General features: G+C 40.9%; 1 protein-coding gene across 1 annotated transcript in view; it reads left to right on the top strand.

Moving 5' to 3' along the window:
- Positions 1–7,233: 7,233 nt before the first annotated feature.
- Positions 7,234–19,032, top strand: part of mRpS29 (mitochondrial ribosomal protein S29) — a 49,179-nt gene continuing 37,380 nt past the window's right edge. The window contains exon 1 of the mRNA XM_071693729.1: positions 7,234–7,391. Within this exon, the coding sequence (XP_071549830.1) occupies positions 7,343–7,391 (49 nt within the window). The 5' untranslated portion in view covers positions 7,234–7,342. The remainder of the gene's footprint in view (positions 7,392–19,032) is intronic.

Below are 19,032 nucleotides of genomic sequence, written 5' to 3'. Positions count from 1 at the left end.
CCTTATCAGGTGCCAGTACTTGATAAAGTTATTTAAATCCCAACAACGCACTTGGTTCCCGCCGTCCAACACCAATCTGTATAGACCACGCACTTTCTACTTTGTCTAGCAATAACTGTTGTAAGGGAGAGTGATTAAGAGGGGGGGGGGGGTCACGTGGAGGTGGTTGACCTGGGTAGCTGGGTGTGTCTTGAACAACTTTATGTTTTCGTGTTTTGTCAATTCTCTCAAAATGACAAAACACGAAAACAGGAAAAAAAAATTTCGACACACTCAGCTACCCAGGTCAACCACCTCCACGTGACCCCCCCCCCCCCCTCTTAATCACTCTCCCTTACAACAGTTATTGCTAGACAAAGTAGAAAGTGCGTGGTCTATACAGATTGGTGTTGGACGGCGGGAACCAAGTGCGTTGTTGGGATTTAAATAACTTTATTATGTACTGGCACCTGATAAGGTGGATTGTCTCCACGAAACATGTCGTGCCACATGCATAGAAAAATTACATGTTGAATGAAATTTTATGAACTAACAGAGAGCGATTTCACCTTCAAATATATATATATATATATATATATATATATATATATATATATATATATATATATATATATATATATATATATATATATATATATATATGGAGAACCTTACCTATTGAACTACCGAATCGGACCAAACTCACCCTAACTACCTAATCGGACCAAACTTAACCTAAACTGCCTAATCTGACTAAACTTAACCTAAACTTACTAATCTGTCCAGACTTAACGTAACAACCTAATTCAAGCAAACTTAACCTAAGTACTTAATCTGAGCAAACAATTCAGCTATCTGATATGACCCAGCTTAACCTTACTACCTAATTTGACGTAACTTAACCAAAGTATCTGATCTGATCTAACTTAACGGAGCTACATAAGCTAATGTGACCAAAATTTAACCACGTTTACTAACCTCTTTCCACCACATTGCAAAAAATCTTTCAACTTTTATACGACCTTTTAATTGCCGATGGAAGACCATATTTGAAGATTTGAGGTCTGCCATGTTATCTTGTTTCTCCAAACCGCATCCTCGCTATTTCATATTCCAGAATCTTGTTCAACTCTTAGGAACAAATGAAATTAGTAACAGTGAACATATTTGAACTATTTCACCATATGCCAATATTACAACAGGAAATATATGATATTATACAAAACATTTAGTTGAATGATTTACCATAGTCTTGAAGTAATGTAAGAGAATCAATTCTAGAGGCTGATAGTACTGAAGATAACCTGACAAGTCGCCGTAAGTTAACTGGTATTGTAAGTCATGCGTCATATTATATGATCTTAAAGGACATAGATATGCTCCCCCCCCCCCTCCCCTCCCCTTTCTTGTAGTTCACTTTTAAAAGGATGAAACAAAAGGAGCCAAGTTATGACCTATCTTCCTCGCAGGCTTACGTTGAGGTATCTAAATGTATGTACATGTAACCAAGATGAGAAGAAAGGAGAGAGAGTATGTTTGAGGAAAGAAACCTGGATGTTCTAACTGTAAGTAAATCAAAGCTCAGGACTAAAGAGAAGGGATGGTTTGGTAACGTCTACGTGGTAAAATCACTGTGTGAGGCTGGAGTTATGAGAATGTGTGAGTGTAAGGAGATGAGCTCCAGACTGATGTGGGTAAAAATGATATTGGACAGAGATGAGTGAATATCATTGCTTATGACCATGACGAGAGGTGTTTTGGGAGCAGCAGAGTGTGTTACCAGTTTTACTTCAAGATTTCGAGTATTAATGATGGATGATTTGGATACGAGATTGAGTAATGTGGCAGTTTTGTATAATCAGTAAGGTGAATAGCTCGCGGAGTTGTGTGCTGAAAAAGCAATGGTCACTAGGAATACCTGGAGTAAAAGAAGGGACATGTATACGTGGGTGAGGAGGAAAGATGGTAAGAGGGCATTATTGATAGGTGTGCAAAACAATCTCTTCGAAATTATGTTGAAAAGGGCAGATGATTATTACGTGGTGGAGGCAAGAGTGGAGATTTGTGGATGTCGGAAGAGAAAATTATATGAGAGAGACGAAGATGGTGAAAGTGAGCCTAGAAAAGAAACGTGTGAAGAAATACCAGGAGAGATTAGACGTAGAAGATCAGAGTAAAGGAAACAAGGGGAGTGGGTGAGGAATGTGAAATATATAGGGAAGCAATGCTGGCATGTACGAGAGAAGTGGATGGCATGCAGGAGGTGGACAGGTGAGAAAGAGAAGTAAGTGCTGGGATGATGAAGTGAAGTTGCTAGTGAAAGAGAAAAGAGAGGTGTGTGGGCGATACTTACAAGGAAAGAGTGCGATTTATTGAGAGATGTACAAGAGAGAGCATCAAGAAGTCGAGAGGAAGTTGCAGAGGTTGAAAAAGAGGGCTAATGAGAATTGGGACGAGGGAGTATAAGTAAACTGCAGAGAAAGTAAGATGTTTTAGAAGGTTGATAGTATTAGAAAAACAAGAGAACATAAGTGACTGGGGTAAAGGGGCAGGTGGTAAAAGGTAGTGATGAGGTGAGGAGATGAGGTGTTTTGAAGGTCTGTTGAATCTGTTTATTGAGAGGGTGGCAGACGTAGGATATTTGGGTCGGGGTGGTGAATGGAGGAGACATGGAAAGTGGTTTGGTGATGAGAGAAGAGAAGATGAAAGGCTTCCGTAAGATGAAATGTGGATGGTATTGTATTGAATTTCTTAAGAAATTGGGTTGGTTAGTTTGTTTAGATTTTCAGTTGGTGTATGGATCATAATGAAGTCCCTGAGGATTTGTGGGATACATGTATGTGCCATTTTAAAAAGGCAAAGGGGACAAAGGTGAGGATTCAGACTAGTGATATATGAGTTTGTTGATGTACCTGATAAGTTGTGTGGGAGATTGGTGAGGGAGAGGGTGAAGGCATGCAGAGAGCACCAGACTGGGGAGGGGCAATGTAGTTTCAGGATTGGTAAAGAATGTGTGGGTCAGGTATTTGTTTCTAATAATGTGTCTGAGAAACAGATGGCTTTGTAAGTGACATTCATGGATGGAACAAGCACATGATAAGGTTGATAGAGATGATTCGCGGAAGGTTTTGCGAATACATAGTGTCGAAGGAAAGCTACCAGAAACAGTGAGATGTTTTCATCAAGAGTAGAAGGTGTGTGTTTGGTAGGTAGAGAGTTAGTGGATCCAGGTGGAGCGGGTCTGTGGTAGGGGTTACGTGTGTTATGGATGGGATGGTGAGAGAGATAAATGCAAGGGTTTTGGATATAGCGGGGATTATGCAGTCTGTAGGGAGTGAGAGGGCCTGGGAAGGGAGTCAGGTGTTGTTTGTTGATGACACAGCACTGGTGGTAGGTTCGACTGAGAAACTGCAGAGGTTGGTATTTAAGTTTGGGAAAGTGTGTGAAGGAAGAAAGTTGAAAGTAAGTGTGAACAAAAGCAAGGTTATTAGGTTTAGAAAAGCAAAGGGACAGGTTACTTTGGGTGTGAGTTTGAGTGAAGAAAATTTAGAGGAATTAGAATATTTTATGTACCTGGAAGTGGACATGCCACCGACAGCGAATGGAACTATGTAAGCGTGAATGCGTCATAGGGTGGGTAAGGGAGCGAGAGTCCTGGAAGCACTGAGGAATTTGTGGGAAGAGAAGTCGTTATCTTGGAGCGCAAAAATGGTACTTTTGAAGGGAGAGGAGTTTCAACAATGTCTTGTAGATGTGCTGCATAGACTGTGGATGAGAATGTGCGGAGGAAGATTTATGTGTTGGAACTGAAATGTTTGAGGACAATATGTTGTGTGAGGTGGTTTGATGGAGTAAGTAACAAAAGGGTTGGAGAGATGTGTGGTAATAACTAGATTGTGGTTGAGAGAGCTGAATAGGATGTGCTGAAAAGGATTAGACACATGGTGAGAATTAGTGAGAGGCTGATGACGAGAATATATGCGTTAGAAGTGAAGGGAACAAAGAAAAGTGGGGACTAAATTGAGATGGAAGGATGTGAAAAAGATTTTGAGTGCTCGTAACCTGAACATGCAGGAGGATGAAAGGCGTGCACGGGATAGAGTGAATTGTAGCGTTGTGTTATGCGCGGGGCAACCAGGGCATATAAAGCAGTATAAGGAAACCATGAAAAGGTCTGTGGAGCCTGGATGTGGATAGGGAGCTGTGGTTTCGGTGCATTACTCATGACACGTAGAGAATGGATGCGAACGGATGAGGCCTTTCTTCGTTTGTTCCTGGCGCTACTTCCCTAACGCGGGAAAGAAAGAAGGAATTTTTTTCTTTGCCAAAATCCTGGAGGCCAACCATCTGTCTTATGAACATTAGATATTCCAGGGCGGCAGGAAAGGACGTGGTAGGCAGGAGAGACCACTTAGTATTTGATAATAACAATATATTTCATACGAGCTCTTGCAACACGAAGGCACGACCCCGGCTTTTGACATAACCCTTAAGGATCAAGTCATCATACACAAGGTCGTGATGTTGTGTTCAAGGGTCGTTCCGTCGTGTTCAAGAAGCTTGTGGTCTAGTGGAGAAAGGTCAACTAACATCTCCAGAAAAGGCAGAGTTCCAAAATCACCCTGAATTTTCAATATTTTGTCTAATGTAATGAGTAGTTGTTTTAAGAAACTCGACTGGCATACAGATTCGTGTCTTTAATAAGATTCAGTTGTCTAATGAAAGAAATGTTGATACCGAGTTCCTTTACATAATTCATTCATTCAGTATTGCAAACATTGTCTCAAATATACTCTCATGCCAGGTGATTCATTATATTCATCCATTCAGTTAGATGTTAAATTTCCTTGAATACTATGACCAGGACACAACTACTGGCCCATCTTAGGTTAGATATGGCCGTAGACCAGGACACAACGACTAGCTCATTGTAAGTTAGGTGAGGTTAACCACTCGCTCATCTTAAGTTGGATGAGGCCGGAGACCAGGACAATCACTCGCCCTTCTTAAGTTGGGTGGTGCTGGAGACCAGAACACAACCAAAGGTCCATCTTAAGTTTGGTGGTGCTGGAGACCAGGACACAACCACTCGCCCATCTTCAGTTCCGTGAGGCCGGACACCACGTCACAACCACAAGTTTGGATGTTTTGCATATTTTGTTACATGGTTTGTGTAGAGAAACATTCAAATGTAATTTGCGTTACCAATAATTCTTTTATATTACTATCAATTTTACTAGATAATGACGTTAACAAATCAACTGCTTTCTCAGAGGATATGACGAAGCAGAAAGTACTGGGCAGCTGAACATAGATTTTAGGCTGTCACACCCAAATTCTATTACTGTGGCCTTTTGTACGGCTGTGGCTCAGGGCACAGCAGAAAACTAGTAACCATGTTTCCTACCTAATAAACTGGTACAGTATTTTCAAAAGAGTTTCTTTTTCCAACTTTTCCAGGTACTAGACTAAACAGATAACCGTACGAAACTTTTATAGATTGCCTGTAGGTTATACAAATCTTGTATTATTGATCAGTACAAAATTAGGATTATCATCATATAGCAATACTTCTATTGCTGATGTAACATTCTACATCATTGTTATTTTGGTGTTACCGGATGGGATAGTATAAATATTGTGTTTATTTCAAGCATCATATTGTTTCTCTGTACCAAGTCATTGGGCATCTTCTGTACGAGTTATGTAGTCAGTCACTCCTGCAACCTTCTCTAGGAGTTATGTAGTCATTCACTCTTCCTACAACCTTCTGTAGGAGATATGTGGTCCCTCCTCCTACAATCTTCTGTAGGAGTTGTGCAATCAGCCCCTGCTACAATCTTCTGTAGGAGTAATGTAGTCAGTCACTCCTCCTACAACCTTTTGTAGGATAATGTAGTCAGTTACTCGTCCTACAACCTTCTGTATGAGTAATGTAGTCAGTCACTCCTTCTACAACCTTCTGTGGGAGCTATGTAGTCAGCCCATCCTCTTATAACTTGTGAGTTATGTCGTCACTCCCGCCTCCGGCATACCCTATTGACTCGGAAGCAAGTTGTTGCATCATGTGACCTTCCTCAAGCCTTCACTCTGAGACCTCCTCTTGATCATTGTTTCATCATCTGCCTGGCATCTGTCTAGTGACACCCAACTAGACTTTTACATATCGCATCAATTTTTCTCAAGGCTTCCGGAGTTCTAAGTTGTCTGATGTATTTTTGCATGGTGAAGGAGAGAGAGGCTAACATTGCTCAAAAGGGGGGGGAGGAGGGATTAAAAGGTAGAGCAGGTGCCTTGTGGTGTTGGTGTAAGGCAAGTGAGGCATGGAGGTGTTGCTGCCGGAGCCGGAGCCGTAGTAAGGAATGGCAAAAACAAGTTGCTTAATTTCTGGTGCTACTGTAGAAAGGAGGATAGGTTGTTAAAGTTTCCGGCTCTCCTGCAGAGGGCAGAGGCCATTGGCCAGGTTCTCTGGTCCGGGGGGTGGCTGGTCCCGAACACCACCGTTTATACTAACCGCAGGAGGAAGAGGAGAAAGTAATCCACCCCAAGCCACCTCGGTCACCCAATGCCAGGCCACATAGGCCATTGCTGGCCATCGTTTCCCCTTGACCCAGGCTAGTATATGACGTGTGGTTCCGCCTGAGAGGAATAGATGTGGAGCTGCGTCACTAAGGTCATGAGTGAGGTTATGGATTGGAAGACCAGGGGCTGCATAGTGCACTAACCGAGGCGGTACCTGACTACAGGCCAAAGGGAGGTCGCTGGTAACACATAGTACCAAACTACAAGCCAGTGAGAGGTTACCAGATTAAAGGTCAGGGAAAGGTCGTTGGTAACCTGTTACCAGACTGCAGGTCAGATAGAGCTCGCTAATGACATGAAGTAGTCATGGTGGCTGAGGGATTGATTCACATACACTGGACACATCATTACTCAGTTAATATGTCCATTGCTTCTCGAGATTTACTAATGTCTTCATTATCGGCTTGTCTGGCTGGTGCTTAGCACACAACACCCGTTTAGAATACTGAGTCATATATGTATCTTGTATCTTGTTATGTATTAGATGTCCGCTGATACTTCGTAACAGTGGTCTACTCTGATACACTACAACGTGTCTTGAAACATTTTTCGATCTTATATTCCCTTCATGGTTCCTCCTCCACTTCCGCATTAAGACTACTACTTTTATGAACAAACTCCTCTGTTTAGCAACGTGAATGGCATCAGTCCCATATAGCAAGAGTTATAGATGGCATCAGTCACATATAGCAAGTATCGTAGATGGCGTGGTCGCTGTCTTGTTTGTTCTCTGGATGTAGTCTTGGCACTGACTGTTCGCTGGCTTCAAAACAGCTTAAACATGGCTAAACTGCTGAATCGAATCGTTTTACCGTTCCTTCCCAACTTTGGTAAGTACTCGTTAATGTTGTTTTTAGGTAACATGTACATTCATCAGGTGTGTTGAGTTTTATCAGAGATATGTAACAGAATTATCAAAAGTTGCTTGACTGTAACACATGCTAGTGTTTTGTTTCCCTCAGAGCTTCTGATCAGCAAGTGCTTGTTCATTGATAACTTCTTTGTCTGTTATGAGAAGAGAATTTCATCTTGTTACCCTGTCTCTTAATCTTGTATATATGTACGATATGTAAGAAAAGGACTTGGGTCATCATTGATCACTTATCGTATGTTCACTTCTACACTGATGGCTCCAAGACGGATATGGCAAGTGTATGATCGATGGAGTGTGCACTCAGATACCGTTTGCCGAACCATATATCTGTATTTTGCGCTAAATTGTTTGCCATCGATCGAGCCATAGACTATATAATTAATTCAAAACATAGTAAAGCCGTAATTTTTTCTGATTCCGCTCTTAAAGCAATAGGCTCAGAATATACAGAGTCCTGTGAATTACAGGGCAATATTATTAATAAACTAAATTCATGTAAAAAAGATATCATCTTGATCTGGGTGCCTGGTCATTGCAATATATACGGCAATGAGCAGGCAGACAGCTTGGCGAAGTCGACCTCAGAACTCGAGATCGTTCCAATCCCTCGGGAGCTGGGGTCCTGCCTTTCCTTGGGAAAGAGATCAGTCCATCTTCTGTGGCAGAGTCAGTGGACCAACCTGACCATCAACAAAAAATACAAGCAAGAAGTGGCAGACTGGCCGATCTCGTACCGAAAGAACAGAAGAGAAGAGGTCGTGCTGGCCTGCCTCAGAATGAACTGTACGTACACCACCCATTTGCAGCCATACACATCCAGAAGTTTTCCACCCGTATGCCAACAGTGTAAACAAACTTCCACAATAGAACACCTACTGCTAAAATGCAAGCGATACGAACGACATAGAAGGAAATTTTTTAACTACCATGTCAACCAAAACATTTCCTTCAACGTCATTAATGTACTCGGGGATAACCCGAGTACTATTGACAAATTGATGTTCTTCCTCAGAGAAACAGAATTAGTCAAGATGATGTAAGGTGGTTTGCGGATTCTCCTCGGTGGCGAAGTCGGCTTGGTGTGCAGCTCCTCCTACTTGGGTTGGTCGCATGGTGGGTGGCCATGTCCATTCATTAGGCGGTTGGCCTCTGAGGGAGGTGGTCATCCTCTGGGTCGTCTGCGCCATGGTGTTGAGTCGGCGGACCTCCAATTAACTATATATTCTGTGTGCCTGTCATGGTGGAAGCCTGTCCCTAACCTATCCCATTTTTTTGCATTCTTGGGTAAAATGCAACTGTGGATACTGTGCCGACTGGGTGGTATTTGCGCCATGTCGGCTCAGTACCCACAAATCTTTTATTTCCATTACTTATATTTATTATCATTTATCTTTATTACATCAAAATTACATATACTTTTTTTTTTGTTCTAATAGGTATTTATGAATGATGACGTCAGTCATACATTAAATAGGGTTGCAGGCCTAATGACCTTCCTCATAGGTTGATGGCTGTAAAACCCAACAAACAACAACAGGACTTGGGACTCGACCTCATCCCAAACCTGTCTTTCAAGTCACACAATATGAGAACATTTAAGGAAACAAGTTATCTGTAAGCAAATTTTAGAATACATTCAAGTTTATGGTTAAGGAAATATATAGCGTTAAAAGTTAGATAATGGACGCTCATCTTGATAGAATTTAATGAAATTGGTACCCATGGAAACCATAGGAATGTATTGAGTTCACGTGTCATGGGGATTTTAGGAGTAGCATTTCCAACTTTATTAATTTAAAGTTCCTATAAAGTAGGCAGGACTTTTGTGTACAAGAAAATTGTGGGGTGAAAACACTTAAAACGAAAAGTAGAGAGTGTATGTAATACCTTTGTAACACACATTTGTCAAATTCTAGTAAACAGTAAATGAACAGGATGGATACCTATGGCACGATTCCATCATCCTTGAGCATAGCTTAAGAACATTAAAAAAGTGACCATCCTGCAGACAGCTGATAAAAAAACATTTACCTGGTGCTTGTTTTTTATGTTAACATAGAACTTTATTCAGCTCGTACAGTAGCATACAAACCTAATGAAGCCGTAATACAACAATCAGAGTTGCCTGTAGGGCCTAGAGATGCCTAATTTCCTGTACTATTTATGTATTCCTCTGATTGCGACTGTGCTGTATAATGTTGGAATCCAACTGAAACTGAGCTTTGCAGATATGGTGGGTGAGTACAGATACTTACATAGATTTTGGCATCAGATTAATGCCTAGATATTTGTTTACCTTCCAAACAAATCATGTTGCAAGTAAGTGGAGTACATGTTTGGTGAGGAAATGTCACTGAAATTAGAGGTCACAGAGGTATTGAAAATGTTGAAATAGATACATTATCCATATGTTTTTTATTCATTGGTATTTTACATTACTTATAATCTTAACCCACATTTTCCCTTTCCTTTATAACCTTACCAGTAACAGTTTATATATTATTGAAAGATCAGTTGTAAGAGTGAAAAAGGTAAATCCGACACTTGAATCACTCTATACAATGGCAATAAGAAAGTACTTTTTATGTAAAAATGGTGGATAATTGGAATAAGTTGACTGAGGACATAATTTCTGTAAACAGCATCCATAGGTTTATGAGTTGTTTATTGTAGAGAAATTTCAAGAGATGGCACCCCACAGGTGTAAAACCTTTCCTATACAGTACAGATCACTTGTTCCATAAATCCACCAACCAAATATTTACCCACATCCAACCTGAATATATTTTTTTCTAATTTAAACCCATTATTTCTAGTCTTATCCGGTGGTGTCATTCCAAAAACTTTTCTCATGTTACCTTTATTAATGCTCTTCACCCATTTAAAGACTTCAATCATATCCCTCTAGCCCTCCTCATAATTAAGTGTAAATTCAGTCTTTTTAACCTTTCATCATAAGTGAGGTTTATAATTCCAGCGATCATTTTTGTCATTCGCCTTTGTATTCTCTCTAAACAATATATATCAACTGCATAGTATGGAACCTAAAACTATTGAATAATGCAAATGTGGTCTGACCAACGAAAGATAAATTTGCAATAATACTCTGAGAGTTTTATTTCTAAGAGTCCTATCAGTGAACTCTAACATCATATTAGCCTTATTACACACTCTAATAGATTGTTGCCACAGCTTAAGATTTTGCTCACCAGTACCCCTAAATCTCTCTCGCATTCTGTTTTATCAACAGTAAATATTTTCCAGTTTTTAATCAGTGTTCCTTTCTTTACCCACACTAAGTGTTCTGCATTTATCTATGTTGAATTCCATTTTCCATGTACCTGCCCATTCTGATAATCTATAAGTCCCTCTGGAAATTCACTAAATTTTCATCTGAGTCAATTACAGCCCATAATTTTGTATCATTGGCAAATTTACTTAAGTTGCTGGTTATTCCCATGTCCAAATTGTTAATATATACAATGAACAAGAGAGGCCCCAAGACTGACCACGGAGGAACACCTCTGGCTACATTGCTCCAGTCCGATTTAACTCCATTGATGCATATCCATTGTTTTGTTGTCAGAGCTATGCCCTAATCCACTTAAATACACAACCCCTGATGCTGCTGTGTGCCACTATTTTTCTAAGCAGGTGCTCATGAGTTACTCCATCAAAAGCCTTACTTAAGTTCAAGTATACAATATCAACTCTTACCCTGATCAACAGCTTCAAATACTTTATCAAAGAAGGAGAGAAGTTAACTGAGACATGACTTTCCTTTGGCAAATCCATTTTAAGAATTCCTAATGAGATCATGATTTTCCAAGTGTTCCCGTAATTTGTCTGCTGTAGTTGATTCGAGAAAATTCCCCACAATGGATGTCAAGCTGATAGGAAAATAATTAAAGGCATTGGATTTATCTTCTTTCTTAAAGATGGGAACAACATTTGCTGTCCTCCATTGCTTAGGAAGTATGCCTTATTCCAGAGATTGTTTAAACATTTAAAAGCGGAACACTTACTTCCTCCTTACATTTTTTCAATACCCTTGCATAAATACCATCTGGCCCAGGACTCTTGTTTACTTATTTATTTTTATATCACTTAGCTTCCTGCTTTCATCCTCCCGTAAATTTGCTCTGGAACTGGAATGATTGTATTCTCCGCCTGTGTAAATACTGATATGAAGTGATTTCAATTTCAATTTCACTATCAACCAATCTACCAGAATGCAATTTGATGGGTCCAGTTTTCTCCATAACCTTCATTCTACACATTTGATAAAATCCTTTGGCATTGTTTTTTGCTTTGTTAGCTATCTTAATTTTGTGATTTCTTTTAGCCTTCCTAATCTCTGATTTTACCATTCTCTTAGTGTAGTGGTTATCAATACTGGCCATTAATCAGCATGGGCCCACAAAAGTTAGAGCCCTGGGTATGGCAATGAACCTATACTCATTCCAGATGTCCATCTTCCTTCAGGGCTGATCATTGAATTGGTACCTAGCTGGTGACTGAGTTTGGTAAAGTGTGTGAAAGAAGAAAGCTGAGAGTAAATGTGAATAAGAGCAAGGTTATTAGGTACAGTAGGGTCAAGGGACAAGTCAACTGGGAGGTAAGTTTGAATGGAGAAAAACTGGAGGAAGTTAATTGTTTTAGATATCTGGGAGTGGATTTGGCAGCGGATGGAACTATGGAAGCGAAAGTGAATCATAGGTTGGGGGAGGGGGCGAAAGTTCTGGGAGCGTTGAAGAATGTGTGGAAGGTGAGAACATTATCTTGAGGTGGTGTGCAAAGTGAGAGGGTTAGGGAAAATGATTTGGTAAACAGAGAAGAGGTAGTAAAAGCTTTGCGGAAGATGAAAGCCGGCAAGGCAGCAGGTTTGGATGGTATTGCTGTGGAATCTATTAAAAATGGGGGTGACTGTACTGTTGACTGGTTGGTAAGGTTATTTAATGTATATATGACTCATGGTGAGGTGCCTGAGGATTGGTGGAATGCGTGCATTTTGCCATTGTACAAAGGCAAAGAGGATAAGAGTGAGTGCTCAAATTACAGAGGTATAAGTTTGTTGAGTATTCCTGGTAAATTATATGGGAGGGTATTGATTGAGAGGGTGAAGGCATGTACAGAGCATCAGATTGGGGAAGAGCAGTGTGGTTTCAGAAGTGGTAGAGGATGTGTGGATCAGGTGTTTGCTTTGAAGAATGTATGTGAGAAATACTTAGAAAAGCAAATGGATTAGTATGTAGCATTTATGGATCTAGAGAAGGCATATGATAGAGTTGATAGAGATGCTCTGTGGAAGGTATTAAGAATATATGGTGTGGGAGGCAAGTTGTTAGAAGCAGTGAAAAGTTTTTATCGAGGACGTAAGGCATGTGTACATGTAGGAAGAAAGGAAAGTGATTGGTTCTCAGTGAATGTAGGTTTGCGGCAGGGGTGTGTGATGTCTCCATGGTTGTTTAATTTGTTTATGGATGGGGTTGTTAGGGAGGTGAATACAAGAGTTTTGGAAAGAGGGGCAAGTATGAAGTCTGTTGTGGATGAGAGAGCTTGGGAAGTGAGTCCGTTGTTGTTCACTGATGATACAGCACTGGTGGCTGATTCATGTGAGAAACTGCAGAAGCTGGTGACTGAGTTTGGTAAAGTGTGTGAAAGAAGAAAGTTAAGAGTAAATGTGAATAAGAGCAAGGTTATTAGGTACAGTAGGGTTGAGGGTCAAGTCAATTGGGAGGTAAGTTTGAATGGAGAAAAACTGGAGGAAGTAAAGTGCTTTAGATATCTGGAAGTGGATCTGGCAGCGGATGGAACCATGGAAGCGGAAGTGAATCATAGGGTGGGGGAGGGCGCGAAAATCCTGGGAGCCTTGAAGAATGTTTGGAAGTGGAGAACATTATCTCGGAAAGCAAAAATGGGTATGTTTGAAGGAATAGTGGTTCCAACAATGTTGTATGGTTGCGAGGCGTGGGCTATGGATAGAGTTGTGCGCAGGAGGGTGGATGTGCTGGAAATGAGATGTTTGAGGACAATGTGTGGTGTGAGGTGGTTTGATCGAGTAAGTAATGTAAGGGTAAGAGAGATATGTGGAAATAAAAAGAGCATGGTTGAGAGAGCAGAAGAGGGTGTTTTGAAATGGTATGGGCACATGGAGAGAATGAGTGAGGAAAGATTGACCAAGAGGATATATGTGTCGGAGGTGGAGGGAACGAGGAGAAGTGGGAGACCAAATTGGAGGTGGAAAGATGGAGTGAAAAAGATTTTGAGTGATCAGGGCCTGAACATGCAGGAGGGTGAAAGGCGGGCAAGGAATAGAGTGAATTGGATCGATGTGGTATACCGGGGTTGACGTGCTGTCAGTGGATTGAATCAGGGCATGTGAAGCGTCTGGGGTAAACCGTGGAAAGCTGTGTAGGTATGTATATTTGCGTGTGTGGATGCCACCTTGAATGGATGGGTTTATGGCTGAAGTGTTTAAGTATTAAGGAGAAAGTATGATATAGCAGATACATTTGATATGTAATCTAGCCTGGAAGCAGAAGGTTGTGCCTAAGGTCTACGTGAAAGCTGGTATTGTTCCTTTATTCAGAGGAAAGGATACTATGGGTGTATGTAGGAGTTGTAGAGGAATATGTCTGTTAAGTATATCAGGAAAAGTGTATACAGGGATAGAATGGCAGAAGTGACTGAATGCAGTATAAGTTAGGAGCAAGAGAATTTTAGGAAAGGTTAGGGATATGTGGATTAGATTTTTGTGGTGAAAGTGAGTGTAGTAAAGCATCTAGCAAAATGTAAAATGCTGTATGCTGCTTTTATGGATGTGGAGAATGAGTATAACAGTCAAGTGAAATGCGTTATAGGATGTGTTGAGGATACATAGGTTAGGGGGACAAATGTTAGATGGTGTGAAAGCCTTGTATAGAGGAGCACATGCATGTGCAAAGTTGAATGGAGAGTCGAGGGAAAGTTTTCGTATAAATGTGTGTATAAGACAGGGCTGTGTGATGTCACCGTGGCTTTTTAACATATATGTCGATGAAGTGGTAAGAGATATGAAAGCAAAACTAGGGATAGGAGGTGCTGAAATGGAGGGTGAGGTATGATGGCTAGTGACAAGCCTGTTTGCGGATGTTGTTGTGTCATTTACTAAGAGTGTAGAAGAGTTATAGATGATTTTAAGTGTGTTTTATGATGTGTGTAAGCATAAGTACTTGAAGGTAAATATGAGTAAAAGTAAAGCAATGGTGTTTGAAGGAAATAGAGTGAAAGTAGAGATTTTTGCAAAGCCCTATAGAGTGAGAAAAGAAAGTATACTAAACTATGTATAGATATGGATAGAAGAAAAACTGGAAGAGGTGACAGAATTTAAGTATCTATTTGGTAGCTATCTTAGGTAAATTTGGTGAAATAGAGGGAGAGCAGTACAGCATAGAATATGAAGGGTAAAGGTGTAAGCATGGAAGTTAAGAAAGGATAAAGGAACTGCATAGTCCTCCTAACCCATATTTATGCAGCTGCGTCATAGACATGGAATAGGTCACAGAAGTCAAGAATCCAGGCTGTGGAAATGAGCAATTTTAAGAGGAGCATGAGGTATGACTAGATGGAATGAAGAAAGAAATAAGGGGGTGTATTAGAGGTTTGATATGGCAGGGAATGAAGTGTGGAGTGGTAGAGTGGTTGAAACATAATACTTTGAGGTGGTTTGGGTATGTGGAAAGAATCAAAGATGGGGAATTTACAGGGAGAGTGTATGAAACTATGATTAAAGGGGTTGATGGGAGAGAAAGACCACCTGTGACTTGGGGAAATAGAGTGCAAGAGTACGGGAGGGAGAAAAATGGTGGAATGATGTATGGAATGGTATGTGAGGGAGGCATGTAAGAACAAGGATAAGTGGAAACTCTTTTGCCATGGCCACTCCCTTGATGCGAGTTCCCAGAGGGAAGAGCATCAGAAATATAACTAGATTGAAGAGATTGAATAAAAATGCTTTACAATTTTCATAAGTTTGCTGTTTTTGAGGGTCTACTTAATTTTTTTTTTTTTTGCATGCCATCATGAAGGGATTAGTAAATATAAAAGAAAGTTTAATGGTTTTGATGATAGAGTAGTATAATAAAAACAAACTTTCAAGGAACCCACTGAAGCACAAGGCATTAGGATGGAGGGGGAGTTCACAACACAGTAAGACCTCAAACAATCAATATATGAACAAAGATTGCCATAGATGGCAACTTTTGATATAATATTAACTTTTCTATTTTTTCTTTTAATAAATTCCACTGCAAAACCATCCAAACCTGCTGCCTTGCCGGCTTTCATCTTCCGCAAAGCTTTTACTACCTCTTCTCTGTTTACCAAATCATTTTCCCTAACCCTCTCACTTTGCACACCACCTCGACCAAAACACCCTATATCTGCCACTCTATCATCAAACACATTCAACAAACCTTCAAAATACTCACTCCATCTCCTTCTCACATCACCACTACTTGTTATCACCTCCCCATTTGCACCCTTCACTGAAGTTCCCATTTGCTCCCTTGTCTTACGCACTTTACCTCCTTCCAGAACATCTTTTTATTCTCCCTAAAATTTAATGATACTCTCTCACCCCAACTCTCATTTGCCCTTTTTTTCACCTCTTGCACCTTTCTCTTGACCTCCTGTCTCTTTCTTTTATACATCTCCCACTCAATTGCATTTTTTCCCTGCAAAAATCGTCCAAATGCCTCTCTCTTCTCTTTCACTAATACTCTTACTTCTTCATCCCACCACTCACTACCCTTTCTAATCAACCCACCTCCCACTCTTCTCATGCCACAAGCATCTTTTGTGCAATCCATCACTGATTCCCTAAATACATCCCATTCCTCCCCCACTCCCCTTACTTCCATTTTTCTCACCTTTTTCCATTCTGTACTCAGTCTCTCTTGGTACTTCCTCACACAAGTCTCCTTCCCAAGCTCACTTACTCTCACCACCCTCTTCACCCCAACATTCACTCTTCTTTTCTGAAAACCCATACAAATCTTCACCTTAGCCTCCACAAGATAATGATCAGACATCCCTCCAGTTGCACCTCTCAGCACATTAACATCCAAAAGTCTCTCTTTCGCGCGCCTGTCAATTAACACGTAATCCAATAACGCTCTCTGGCCATCTCTCCTACTTACATAAGTATACTTATGTTTTTTTTTTTTTGTTTTTTTTTTTTGTTTTTTTTTCCGCTGTCTCCCGCGTTTCCGAGGTAGCGCAAGGAAACAGACGAAAGAAATGGCCCAACCCACCCCCATACACATGTATATACATACGTCCACACACACAAATATACATACCTACACAGCTTTCCATGGTTTACCCCAGACGCTTCACATGCCCTGATTTAATCCACTGACAGCACGTCAACCCCGGTACACCACATCGCTCCAATTCACTCTATTCCTTGCCCTCCTTTCACCCTCCTGCATGTTCAGGCCCCGATCACACAAAATCTTTTTCACTCCATCTTTCCACCTCCAGTTTGGTCTCCCTCTTCTCCTCGTTCCCTCCACCTCCGACACATATATCCTCTTGGTCAATCTTTCCTCACTCATTCTCTCCATGTGCCCAAACCATTTCAAAACACCCTCTTCTGCTCTCTCAACCACGCTCTTTTTATTTCCACACATCTCTCTTACCCTTACGTTACTTACTTGATCAAACCACCTCACACCACACATTGTCCTCAAACATCTCATTTCCAGCACATCCATCCTCCTGCGCACCACTCTATCCATAGCCCACGCCTCGCAACCATACAACATTGTTGGAACCACTATTCCTTCAAACATACCCATTTTTGCTTTCCGAGATAATGTTCTCGACTTCCACACATTCTTCAAGGCTCCCAGAATTTTCACCCCCTCCCCCATCCTATGATCCACTTCCGCTTCCATGGTTCCATCCGCTGCCAGATCCACTCCCAGATATCTAAAACACTTTACTTCCTCCAGTTTTTCTCCATTCAAACTCACCTCCCAATTGACTTGACCCGCAACCCTACTGTACCTAATAACCTTGCTCTTATTCACATTTACTCTTAACTTTCTTCTTTCACACACTTTACCAAACTCAGTCACCAGCTTCTGCAGTTTCTCACATGAATCAGCCACCAGCGCTGTATCATCAGCGAACAACAACTGACTCACTTCCCAAGCTCTCTCATCCCCAACAGACTTCATACTTGCCCCTCTTTCCAAAACTCTTGCATTCACCTCCCTAACAACCCCATCCATAAACAAATTAAACAACCATGGAGACTTCACACACCCCTGCCGCAAACCTACATTCACTGAGAACCAATCACTTTCCTCTCTTCCTACACGTACACATGCCTTACATCCTCGATAAAAACTTTTCACTGCTTATAACAACTTGCCTCCCACACCATATATTCTTAATACCTTCCACAGAGCATCTCTATCAACTCTATCATATGCCTTCTCCAGATCCATAGTATACTTATGTATATCTCGCTTTTTAAACCAGGTATTCCCAATCATCAGTCCTTTTTCAGCACATAAATCTACAAGCTCTTCACCATTTCCATTTACAACACTGAACACCCCATGTATACCAATTATTCCCTCAACTGCCACATTACTCACCTTTGCATTCAAATCACCCATCACTATAACCCGGTCTCGTGCATCAAAACCACTAACACACTCATTCAGCTGCTCCCAAAACACTTGCCTCTCATGATCTTTCTTCTCATGCCCAGGTGCATATGCACCAATAATCACCCATCTCTCTCCATCAACTTTCAGTTTTACCCATATTAATCGAGAATTTACTTTCTTACATTCTATCACATACTCCCACAACTCCTGTTTCAGGAGTACTGCTACTCCTTCCCTTGCTCTTGTCCTCTCACTAACCCCTGACTTTACTCCCAAGACATTCCCAAACCACTCTTCCCCTTTACCCTGTACTGTTGACTGGTTGGTAAGGTTATTTAATGTATATATGACTCATGGTGAGGTGCCTGAGGATTGGTGGAATGCGTGCATTTTGCCATTGTACAAAGGCAAAGAGGATAAGAGTGAGTGCTCAAATTACAGAGGTATAAGTTTGTTGAGTATTCCTGGTAAATTATATGGGAGGGTATTGATTGAGAGGGTGAAGGCATGTACAGAGCATCAGATTGGGGAAGAGCAGTGTGGTTTCAGAAGTGGTAGAGGATGTGTGGATCAGGTGTTTGCTTTGAAGAATGTATGTGAGAAATACTTAGAAAAGCAAATGGATTTGTATGTAGCATTTATGGATCTAGAGAAGGCATATGATAGAGTTGATAGAGATGCTCTGTGGAAGGTATTAAGAATATATGGTGTGGGAGGCAAGTTGTTAGAAGCAGTGAAAAGTTTTTATCGAGGACGTAAGGCATGTGTACGTGTAGGAAGAAAGGAAAGTGATTGGTTCTCAGTGAATGTAGGTTTGCGGCAGGGGTGTGTGATGTCTCCATGGTTGTTTAATTTGTTTATGGATGGGGTTGTTAGGGAGGTGAATACAAGAGTTTTGGAAAGAGGGGCAAGTATGAAGTCTGTTGT

Source organism: Panulirus ornatus, chromosome 56, assembly GCF_036320965.1.
Source record: "Panulirus ornatus isolate Po-2019 chromosome 56, ASM3632096v1, whole genome shotgun sequence".
Taxonomy (NCBI): domain Eukaryota; kingdom Metazoa; phylum Arthropoda; class Malacostraca; order Decapoda; family Palinuridae; genus Panulirus; species Panulirus ornatus.
This window is presented reverse-complemented; position numbering and strand designations above follow the sequence as displayed.